Raw genomic sequence first — 12303 nt, forward strand, 5'->3', positions numbered from 1 at the left:
ACGGCGAGCGCGGCAGCCTTCAACGCGAAAACAAAGCGTAACAGACGCATCAGCTACGCTACGCTATGCTGCTACCACCGCTCTACTCCTACGAGGGTACGACTGTGCCCCTACGTTGGAATCCGCAGAGAGCGACGTGAGGTGACGCCGGGAAGTCGCGTGCACCAGCAAAGCCAAGGCATGCACCAGGGACGCCGGCCGCATGGAAGGGAAGCGAGGGGGAGAGGCGACGTGAGGTGACTCCGGGAAGTCGCGTGCATGCAACAGGACAAACGAGGCGAGGCGTACGTAGAGAGAGAGGGTCAGATAGATTACGGGGGTGGCACCGGCACATCCCCCGAGGGAGATAAACCGTGGCACCTCCCCCTGCGAGTTGTGACCTTGTCCGGGCTCCGGACCTCACGTACCTGTGCATCCAATCCGTAGCGTAGGGTACGTCACCCCTATCTCTCGAGACTACATACAGAGACTAGTAGTAGGAAAAATACTCCGTATAGCTGTACACGCTATCTTGTTGGAACTCGGAAGCGAACGAGCTCACCTGGCCACCTCTCGTTTAAATCATTGGGGAAAAAATGTAGTAGTAGTAGCAGTGCAACAATCCAATAAGCATATTACTACCTTGTGTCGTTCCCTAAGGTCACGTGCCGACAATAAAATGGTGTATCTCATCGTTGTTAATTTTCGGATCGCAAAAATTATTAGTTCTACGATTTTTTTCTAAATCAAACTTGTTTACTTTGATCGCTAAAGAAATAAATATACAAATATTTTAGAACATAAAGGTTGATGCCACTAAATTTATTGTCAAAAATACTACAGTTGGTTTTTCTATTTAAAATTGTATATTTGACTAAAATTGATGGTCAAAAGCTATGACCTTGCTTGCTCAACTGTATTATAATGCTTGGGGTACCAAATTAGATTAAATTAACCGAAATATATACATCCTGTTGATATTTTGATAATACAAAATGCCCATTTTAAACAGTTTAATAGAGTCCCAACTTGAGACGGGCCGTGAACTCGGTTTCCGTGGCTTTCTGCGCTGTGTGTTGTTGTTTTTGCTCTCGGGAAACGCGAAAGCAAGGAAATCCAGGCGCGCGTCACTGTTGGTATGGTTGTGTGCGCTGCGCACGGTGGAAAAGAGCAAACTCTATACGGTCGCCCCGTCCCCCCCTCCCCATCGGCTGGTTGGCGCAGCAGCGGCAGGGGCAGCGCACATCGGCACCCGTGCCCACGTCTGTGCAGGACTGCTTCGCCTCGATCCGCCGCACCGCCTCAGATGCGCGAGCCTCGGCGCATGGTGTTCGTCCGTCCCTGCGAGTCGTTTGCTCTTTTCGGTGGAGACAGCGAAGTGGATTTGCAAATTGGCTGGCCTGACCATGAAAAATCACGCACCGTAAAGTACGATGAATCAAAGAGGCTGTCACCAGTAAATAAATGTTTTGTCGCTAGTTGTGTTTTTACATGGAGTGAACTGCAATTTACGAGAAGGTGTTTTATCTCAACAGGGAAGGATAGAAACACGATGATATCAAAAGTAGGAGTAAGTAAGAAAAGAAAAGGCTACCGCCTTCTTGTTCAGTGTGGCAATAAACCTCGATCACCTGGCCAATTGGAGGCGTCAAGTACACGGGAATCGAACCCGAATGAGGTGCGTGGTACGAAGGCCCGTCCAATCGAGTATCTTCCGTAGATTTTTGCTCAGGATGTGCCTCGAGATACCACCACCATTGTTCCTCCAAAAATACCAACACCATTTGCTCTTGTAGCCTTGCTACGCTTTCGGCAGCCTTGCTGCAGGCTCGCAGGACAAAGGGATTCCCCCCTATCCGGGCTCGGGTTTTTTTCACGTGAGCACTTGCATGGAGCCGCGTACTCCCTGTGGCTCGATCCGCGTGAATCGCCCGTCGTCAAGCGCGGCTCGAAAAAGCAAATGTCAACTCGCAACTGCGAGCGGATAAAAATGGTTGACAAGACTGCTTAAACATACACTAAAAATTGTTTCTTTTTGGTCCAATAAAGAAGTGTGTTGGGAGCAGCATAAGAATTGGATGTTGGTCAGTAACGATTGCGTTACCAATGAAACATCAAACATGCATGGGCGAGGTGCTAACCCATGCGTATGCTAACAACGATGCAGCCCCATGCGCAATCAAATGTGTCAATCGGGGAGAGTGGTTGTTCTTGATCTCTGGATCACCAAATCACCTGAGAAGAGATCTCCACGCATTTCCTGGCATGCATCTGCGGCCCTGATCGAGTTTGGCACGTGAGAGAGAGAGAGAGACGAGGCACAAGAGGTCAAGAGACCCAAGCCCAACGATAGAGCGAGAGAGATCGATGAGAGGCGTCGTCACACAACCACACACACGCTGTAGCTAGAGACTAGAGGCTATCGCTGGTAGCTCCTCGTGCCGCAGTGCCCTGGCAGCCGGGCCCCAAACCCCAGCTGCTAGCCGCCACGCTGCAAGACGTATCTATTGATGGGTGGCATGGACATGGCACGGCCCCCAAGACAAAAGGAAACACCGGTCCACGCTCGCATATGTACATGCACTGCATAGTCGCCCACCGAAACTTTTGTTTTGCATGGCCTCAGGCCCTCCCTCCCTCTCTCTCTCTCTCCTCGCCTACGCCAGCCTCTTGAGCCCTTTGCAAATTGCATTCATATCATTCCACCGTAGCCATATATAGCTTGCTCGCATAAACGTCAAAAGGAGCGTCTTTTTTTGGGTCTCCGGGGCTGCACCACTCTAGTTTACCTTCTTCCCCTCGCTTGCTCTCTTGTTGCTTGCAAGTTACAGCCTCTCTTGACTCCGGAGAGGAAAAGATCACCAGCAGCTCATCGATTCCTGATCGTCCCTTCCATCTTCTTCTGATCTCTCTCTGTCTGTGAGCTGGTGGGGGGGATGGACATGAACAACGGGTGGCTCGGCTTCTCCTTGTCGCCTTCGGCGGGGAGAGGCGGCTACGGCGATGGCGGCGGCGGTGGAGGGAGCGGAAGCGGCGATGGAGAGGGCTCTTGCTCGTCCCCGGCCGCAGCTTCGCCTCTCGTGGCCATGCCGCTGCAGGCTGATGGTGTCCCTCTGCAGTATAGCTCTACTACACCAGGTAACTGCTTGGTGCTTGCACATATCATCTGTAGGGAACTTGGTTTTTCAATTAGGTTTGGCAGGTGATCGAGTTCTATTTCTAATTTTCTTGATTGCTAATCATCTGTAAGGCTGTCTATTTTGCATGTTCTTTTAATCTATCATTGCCGTTCATGTTATAGACACAGGAAGATAACTGTTCTTGTTCTCGCTATTTTTCCATGTAGACTTTTGTGAGCTTAGGTAGCTTTTGTTTTCCAATTTTTGGCTAATCATAGATTGAGACCTATAAATCATGCTTATCTTATATTATCATCATGCTTCCACGTATACCGTATTGATACAAGTCATGACTGGTTAAAAATCTGAATTATGGAATTCACTTAGCTTGGCATCTGTTTCCTTGCCAACATGCTAATTGAAGTGAGATCTTCATGTTCCATTGTTCACCTTGTAACACTAGTATTCTATCCAGGCCAGTAGTTGCATAGTTCAGAACGTTACTGAATGCAAGACTGCACTTGCTTGTTGCCTTGTTGGTCCATTGCACTTGCACTCTCTCTTTGTCATCCTCCCAAAAAGGACGCATCATTTCTGTTTGTCTCTTCTTTGTACCGTTCCTGTACAGATTGGGAGCACGCCGCAGAAGCCAAAGGCCCCAAGCTTGAGGACTTCATGAGCATCACTTGCAGCAACAAGAGCAGCAGCAGCAGCAGCAGCCTCTACGACAGCTGCAACCACGCCGCCGACCAGGCCAAGTACCACGAGGTCCACGACCTCCAACCCTTCTCGGGCGGCTCCTACTTCCACGACCACGGCCACGGCATTGGCCTGGGGATCAACATGAACGCGCCGCCCAGCAACGGCTTCCCGGACCACCACCACCATCAGTTCCTGCCCCACCACGGCGAGTACTTCCTGGGCACCCCAGCGAACCCGAGCCCGACGCCTGGCGCGATGCAGTCGATGCCGCCGATGTACAACGCCGCCGCCGCCGCCGCCTCGGCTGGCGGCGTTGTCGGCGGATCGATGTCCATCTCCGGCATCAAGTCCTGGCTCCGGGAAGCGATGTACGTGCCGCCGGAGCGGTCGGCGGCGCTGTCGCTCTCCGTGGCGGACGTGCCGGCGGCCGAGCCGCCGCAGCTGCTGCCGGCGCCAATGCCGGTCGCCCGCAAGCCCGCGCAGACGTTCGGGCAGCGGACGTCGCAGTTCCGGGGCGTCACCAGGTTGGTGTCGTAACTGTGCATGCAATGCATGATCAAGATTTCGCGCTTGGTTGGCCGTGTTCCTGCCGTTGATTAGATTGATCCTGATATGTGTTAAACGATCTGCCGCAGGCACAGATGGACTGGGAGGTATGAGGCTCACTTGTGGGACAACACTTGCAGGAAGGAAGGCCAGACTAGGAAGGGACGTCAAGGTGAGCTTGGGACAATTCCATTCATGAACTTTTTGCTGAAACCTTCAAATGTCTACTCTGAATGTTAAACTGCATTCGAGTTTTTACTGAGCTAGACCTCTCTTTTGTTCTTGCAATGCATTGCCGTGCTGACCAACGAGCAGTTTACTTAGGTAAGCTACAGCTACCCTCCCTGGCCTAAAACATCTGCAGTTTTGGAATTTCCATGGGTAGAACTGTGACCAATGCTGTTACTCCACATGCTCACTGTGTCTTGCTGCTATCACTGTTGCTACTTGGTAGGCGGGTATGACAGGGAGGAGAAGGCTGCGAGGGCTTACGATCTGGCAGCGCTCAAGTACTGGGGTCCTTCAACTCACATAAATTTCCCGGTACGTTTACTGCTTCCCTGTCAGTCCAAGTAGGGGGCCGGCCTGGTTCATTCCTGGTCTCTTTATTTTGCATTTGATGAATGGTTAGTACAATTTGCATTCTATGCTAGCTTCCTGATCCGCTGAGCTCTCTCTGCCACATGTACAGTTGAGCCACTACGAGAAGGAGCTGGAGGAGATGAAGCACATGTCAAGGCAGGAGTTCATTGCACATTTGAGGAGGTACGGCATCATGCAGTTCTTATTCGCACTTGCACTTCTACGCAATAATGTTAAGTTTGAATGAACAATCAACAGTTCAGCACATGTTAGAAGAGTTGATATGCACGGAACAAACTCAATAGAAATGCTGCATATCGAATTTAGCTTACCAGAACCCGTTGAATTTTCTGAATGGAATCTTTCACGTGCCAAAATTTTCAGAAGCCTTGTACTGGAACATAGCACTAGAAACAAGTCCTCCCTGCCTGCACGCTATTGTTTCTGAATCCTTTTTCACATGCTTCCAAAACTGCATCAAACACCTGGCGCGCTCACCAACGCCAACGCCAGCCTCTCTCACAATGCCAAATTTATTCCTGCAGGAACAGCAGCGGCTTCTCGAGGGGAGCATCCATGTACAGAGGAGTGACAAGGTGCGTGTGCCGTGCTGTGCTCTCTGCTCTGCTCGCCCATATTTGCACCCCACCTGCTGCCTTTTCCAACACCCAAAACTTCCGAAGCACTGAGGACTGAGCCTGAGCTGCACCTCACTCGTCTGCGTGAACAGAGCTGAGGGCCTGAGCCTGAGCTGAGCTCCCTCGGAGTCCTCAATTTCTGATCTCACCAACACGGACACGCACCCACGCATCGGCCTGATGGATGGTGTAATAACATTTTCTTGTCGCGCTTGCTTTCCCCATGCAAACGCAGGCATCACCAGCACGGGAGATGGCAGGCCAGGATTGGGAGGGTCGCTGGCAACAAGGACCTGTATCTCGGCACGTTCAGTAAGTTTTTGTCACTTGTGCAGTAATTTTCTTTGGCCCAGAAGGCCTAAGGGAATTCATCTCGATCGTGAACATGAGCCTGTGATTTTTCTTAAGTATTCCGGTAATTACCTGCAGGCACGCAGGAGGAGGCGGCGGAGGCGTACGACATCGCGGCGATCAAGTTCCGGGGCCTGAACGCGGTGACCAACTTCGACATCAGCAAGTACGACGTGAAGCGCATCTGCGCCAGCACGCACCTCATCGGCAACGACGCCGCGTGCAGGCGCTCCCCGACGCGCGCGCTGCCGGACGCGCCGGCGCCCGCCGAGCTGCCGTCGTCTCAGGGCGGCGGCGCCGCGTCCGACAACTCGGACACCTCCGACGGCCACCGCGGCGCGCACCTGCTGCACGGCCTCCAGTACGCGCAGCAGCAGCCGCACCCCATGAAGTTCGAGGCCGGGGAGAGCAGCGGCGGTGGCACCGGCTGGATGGCCGCTGCCGCCGCCGCCGCCGCCGCGTCGCGGCCGGTGGCCGGCGTCCCCAGCGTGCACCAGCTCCCGGTGTTCGCGCTGTGGAACGACTGATCGTTAGCAAGCCCGCGCGCACGCTGCTAGCTAGGGTCCGTGCATGAGGTGTAGCGTAACGTCTTTTGCAGTAGTGGTGAAGAATTGCCAGTCTTCTGCGACTGCGTGGGAGATGGCGTTGTGGAAGTCCGGACCCCTGTGCAGGTGCAGCCGATCGAGATGCATGTTGCACGGTCGCCGTCTACCTTGCGAGGTGGCGACAATTTTGCCGCGATATGTAATGGCTCGACACGCATGCATCTTTCTTATTTGTTCACCGAAACATCCTGCTAAAGTCCTGTCTGAACCAACCAGTTATCTGGTTTAACTGCTATGGATACAAACATGACCTAGCTAAATTTTAGCTGGCTAAAAATTTCCTTATATAGTTAAATCCAACTAAAGTAATAAAAGACTAAACTGCCCCTCCACTTTTCTCGGGAAAAGTAAAAGTAGGAGTGAGGGATAGGATAGACAAATAACTTTTCAACTGCCATTTAGCTAGAGGATCCAAACAGCCTTAGTTAAATTTTAGCTAGCTAAAAGAAAATTTCTAAACTTTAGCTAGCTAAATTTTAGTTGGGTGGAACCCTTCGTACGAGTAGCTATCTGAATCTCTCTGTGATGACGCTGGCAAGGTACGCTACCGCTACCTTAACTAATCTTGCCAGCTCTTTGGCAGTTTCTTCGACTCTTCTAACCGATCGAACCGTTAGTAACTTTGGCCTCCAACACGTTCGCGTGCAGAGAAAGCGGGTACGTCCTGGCGTGCCGTCGCGCACCGCCAAGTTAACCTCAGGCCGCCGAGCGTGCGCGACATCGTTCGGCTGGTCCCTCCTGCGGGGGCACGGCCGGTCGGGTTGCGCGCGGGGGATGCAGCGCGCCGGGCAGACTCGGCGGGGCGTTCCGTCCACCTCACCGCAGCACGCATGCGGTGATGCGGTGCAGCCGGTGCTGGCCGTCTCGGCGGCGGCGGGTCGCTGGATAGGAAAAGGATATACTGCACGCGAGTCGCTTGCGAGCCGGCAATGGCGAACTAGTCCACGTCTAGCCCTGACTCGTGCCGTCGAGCGTCAAATTTTGACTTGCTTAGCCATCTTTAAATTGCCTGAGCTGGCAGGCGGACAACGTTTCCCGAGAACAGATGACGTCAAACACAATTACACAAAACGTTGACGGCTGCCGCCGTTGCCCGACCCTGCCACCGCCCCAACGCAATGACTTGAAGAGCCAGAGCCGAAAGCGAGAGGTCACACGGGCTCGCAGTCGCAGCTGGAGTAGTAGTACTACGCGGGAATCCGGCGGCTGCGCTGGGCGTCTGCAGGCTGCAGCCTGCTTCAATGTGCGCGCCCAAAAGTGGCAGCACGCGGCACCTCGTCCGATCCACAAAAACAAGTTCGCAAGCCGCAGCGCAGGCAGGCCGCAGGCGCCGCTGTCCTGTCTGCAGCGCTGCAGCGGCATGCCTGGCCTGCCGTGCCGCGCCGCGCCGTGTCGTCACTGCATCTGAACAGCCTGCCGTGGACGTGCGTGACGTGCGTCGCGTCTTTGCTCGCGAGAGATGCCAAAAAGCGGAGAGAGAGACAGAGAGAGAGGGAGATACATGACTATAGAGAGGGATTGAGAATTGAATTGACCGGACGTCCGCGCCGTGGATGGAGATGGAGATGGAGGCATGGAGGAGCGGAGCGGAGGAAAAGCCGGCGCCTTGCTGCACTGCAGCGTCGCATTTCAATCGTGTCCGTTGCAGACAAACAGCGATTTCCAGGACAAGATTCGCTCCTGACCCCCGCGCCGGCTCAGGAGTTCAGTATAGTTTCTCAGTTTCTGACTATACTCGTACTACACGCGTACCCACGTATTGTACGACCGTAATCCTTTCTCATCGGAACTAGTATCTCGGTCCCAGAAACGATTCCAAGGCCACCTTGTCCTTTGACAGGATTCTGAGATCCAGCTCATACGTATTGGCATTGCCTCATCTGTGCTATGCTTGCTTGAACAGTGACTGCACGGTACAGAGTTGCACAGTACTGCACTCCTTCAGCAGTTCAGCTCCAGCACACAACTGAAAAGCTCTCAGGATGGTGCTGAAAACCAAATTCCTGATTGGCTCGACGAGATACAGTGGAGCGGGCCATGTTGTTGGGAGGCTGTTCCTGTTCTTGTGAGTTGTGAGAGGCAGAAAGCAGCAGCTAGCAGGGAAGTGACCCGCTCGGGAGGCAGCGGCGGCAGGGCCGACGCAGGGTAGGCAGGAGATCATTGATGATCTCGACTCAAACAAGAATGGGCACTTATCAAAAAACAAACAAACAAAGCATTACCAGTGCGACGGGCTTGAGGATCCAGACGATCCACTTCTGCTACTATTTCTTCTAGCCCCCCTTGAGCCTTTATACTGTAAAATTTGGACACAGCTTACAAGTGTACGCATTTGTCCATCACAACTCGTTTTTCTAAAGCGACTCAAGAAACCATGTCAACTGTGGACTTCACGACAGGATAACCTGGTAAGTCGATACCCAAGTCAAAGATCGTATTGGAACGAAGCTACTACTATAGTACAACTCAACTTAGTTCGTCGGTTAAAGCACCATATGACGCATAAAATTGGTACCAAACTATTGCCAACTCGACCACATTGTACGCCATTGCCTGCGCCAGCCGACGGCTCAAGTGTCCAAGTTCTTGAAAAGCTCTGGCAGATGGTAGTTCGTGATCCTGGTCTTGCTCGTGATGCCACGCTGCTTCTTCCTGGCCTTGGACTTGGATGCGGCACCATGGATCTGGGCCAATGCGCGCCTATTGACGGTGTCGGTTAATGGCTTCTCGCCACCCTTCTTCAGCTCTTTCTCGATATCCAGCATGTCCCGTGGCAGCTCTATCTCCCGGTACAGCTGCTTCAGGTCATTATCAATCGTGATCCTGAATCGACGGTCGTTGAAGTGCGCCGTGTCTTCCTAGGAGTTGGTGCCTGATAGCCACCAGACGTCACCTGATTCTTTCAGAGCCTGAAAAACATGTTATACACCAGATTACCGAGCGGAACTTTGTGGATGTTTGATACAAGGTGCTAAACTTTAGCAGTGTCACATCGGATGTTCGGATACTAATTAGAAGAACTAAATATGAGTTAATTACAAAATTAATTGCACAGATGAAGTCTAATTCGCGAGACGAATCTATTAAAGCTAATTCATCCATCATTAGCAAATGGTTATTGTAGTACGGCATTGTCAAATCATGGACTAATTACACTTAACAGATTCGTCTCGCGAATTAGACTCCATCTGTGCAATTAGTTTTGTAATTAGATTATATTTAATACTCCTAATTAGTATCAAACATCCAATGTGACAACTATGATGTGACAGAGAACAAAGCACCTTCCTTGAAAATACAGACTGCAATATATTTGTTTTTTAACGAATACTGCAATACATTTGTCACCCCACAACTTCAGTGCACTGGACTGACAGCATTCATGCGCCAAAATAGTGTCATGAACTAGAAGTGAATAGTGTTATGAATTAGAAGTGATAAATCAATATACGAAGGAAGCATTCACATTACTTGGCTTGAGGTTCAGCACTAGTTCAACCTAACTAGAAAACAACTTCCGTCCCTAAGGAGCTGTGCACTTGTGCAGTCGGTCGACTTGCACAAAACTGCCTATCATTAGATCACCACCAGAAGTGTGCAGAATCAGTAGCATGACAATTCCTTGGAAACTATAGATACAGATCCACGCTACTTGCCCAGATCAGGCAGGACATCATGATTCAAGATGAAAGATGAGGCAACCACTATTCGTTCCACAAATGGATAAACCAGAGTAAGAAGCAACTAAATAGTGGAAGACCCACGAAAACCTAATTCTACAGCATAAAGGCAAATTGCAAGTCAAGACTCTCTATATTTAAAATAAAGAGCTTTTCACCAGTCCTTGGACTGGTGCCAAGAAGTATCATGTAAATCTTGGCATCTCATAAAAAAATAAGGTATCATTATATCAAACTTTGGTACCTTCGAATGACCATTGGAAAACTCATAGAAAGCCAAGCCTTCATCGTACACTATAGGTAATTGGTTCTTAATATTTTACTGGCACTAGTTCAATTCAGTTCAGCCATCAAAACCAATTCACACAATTCAAAATATCAGACAAGAGACAGTAGCATTACAACAAAGACTGATGCAGTTACCTACAAATCTTCCAATACGGATGGGTAAGCATCTTTGACCTCCTCGACAGCAATGCAATCTTTACTCTTTATTATCAAACTAAGCAATTGATCTCTTCCTGTCAAAACATGTGTCGGCTGCACAAGTACAAAAAGTAGGTCAATGCACAATCTAATCAAACCTTATAAAAGGATGAAGACCTATAAAAGCTACCAAATTTAGATATCGCTTAGATATACTTCATCCATCTCTACCAGGACTAATATAAAATATAAAAAAAATAATTTGTGTGTATAACACAAAAGTCAATTCGGAAAAATAAATAAATGAAACTATAAAAGATTTAGCTTGCCAGGAGCAATCAATCAAGATTCATTACAAATTCTGTGAGGAAATTTAACTGACATTTGAGATTTTTAACTGGTATATATGTTCCGTGCGTGGTTCAGAAAGCTAGAGACAGAAGAGGAAAATGGAGACATTTTATATTTAAAAGGTTTTTATACAAATGTTCTATTTTGTTCATCAATGTGTTCATTCAGTCAAATCGCTAGCGACACAATATTTAATGCACTTACCTTGTAAAAGAAATGCTCCCCCTCAAATTTAACTTTGGGATTATTCTTCAGGCTGTCAAATACAGCCTTGTTACCACGAATATCAACATAAGTTGCTTCATTTATCTGCTCTGCTGTAAAAGCTTGTCTTGTTTGCAAACTCAAAAAACAACACTATATAAAACATACATTCCAGAAAGAAGGTTCGAAGAGATTTTTTTTCTCTCCAGGAAGCTCTTAAACAATAAAATGGACTAAAGTAAGCGGTGTTGGAGGTAAAACCGTCTAAACAAATATTCCATTTTTTTGTATTAGGTTACCGATGTCTGATTACTCCATTAGTCCACTACCATATGATGTTTCTATTTAATCAGGAGGAATATATAGCATGGTACAATTGCTCAGGCACGTCATCATTATCCAAAAAAAGCAATTAACAAAATAACTATAACATCAATATGTAGCAGCTGAACATATGTAAAGAATCCTTGTCCAACGCCAGATTGATTTGCAATGTTAATAACTAACCGCTTTCCTATTATCAGCAAAAGGGAAAAGCCTCTCACTTGTAAATATATGAATCAGAAAAATGGTAGCCAATTCAAGTAACTGCATCAAGTTGGGTCTTTAATAAATTACCTTCTCAAGCAGTACGATTACTAACTTGATCTGTGCTCCCACAGTAGACTTCCTTATTGAATTGATGTGCTGTAGCCTTTCCGTATCATCTGAGAATTTAACAGGCTGCAGTGGTTTTACAGGAGCGAATGGGGCATTTGCTGGTCGAAACCCTGGAGCAACTTTTGGCCTTAAATCGAAGCTTGGTTTGCAGCAATGCTAGATAGAGTAGTCTGGCACCTCTCTTGCTGCTGTTTAAATTTGTTGAGACGCTCATTCAGAGCCATCTGGAAGGAAATATGCAAATGCTAATAATCAATATGGCACCAGCGACATAAGAATGTGATTACATGGAGGATCTTCACATTTCTAAATTCAGAGGAACCAATGGCAATAGGAGATTTGAGCATTATAAGATGACTACCCACTGTTTGAGGTGCCACACACTTTAGGAGGATGCCCTACTTCTAAATAACTTCAAATTAAGATCAGTTTTCTAATTTAAAAAGGATCAAAGAGAAAA

General features: G+C 49.0%; 1 protein-coding gene and 1 pseudogene across 1 annotated transcript; one reads left to right on the top strand and one right to left on the bottom strand.

The window, feature by feature from the left end:
- The first annotated feature begins 2541 nt into the window (after positions 1 to 2541).
- Positions 2542 to 6706, top strand: LOC117836759 (uncharacterized). Its single transcript, XM_072290821.1, has 8 exons — positions 2542 to 3117; positions 3727 to 4324; positions 4436 to 4518; positions 4801 to 4889; positions 5038 to 5111; positions 5474 to 5524; positions 5802 to 5878; positions 5996 to 6706. The coding sequence occupies exons 1-8, from the start codon at positions 2916 to 2918 to the stop codon at positions 6442 to 6444; spliced, it is 1623 nt and encodes a 540-aa protein (XP_072146922.1). The 5' UTR covers positions 2542 to 2915; the 3' UTR covers positions 6445 to 6706.
- A 2034-nt stretch (positions 6707 to 8740) lies between these two features.
- Positions 8741 to 12067, bottom strand: LOC117836444 (transcription initiation factor IIE subunit beta-like; annotated as a pseudogene).
- Between the last annotated feature and the right edge of the window lie 236 nt (positions 12068 to 12303).

This window comes from Setaria viridis, chromosome 9 (assembly GCF_005286985.2).
Source record: "Setaria viridis chromosome 9, Setaria_viridis_v4.0, whole genome shotgun sequence".
Classification (NCBI taxonomy): domain Eukaryota; kingdom Viridiplantae; phylum Streptophyta; class Magnoliopsida; order Poales; family Poaceae; genus Setaria; species Setaria viridis.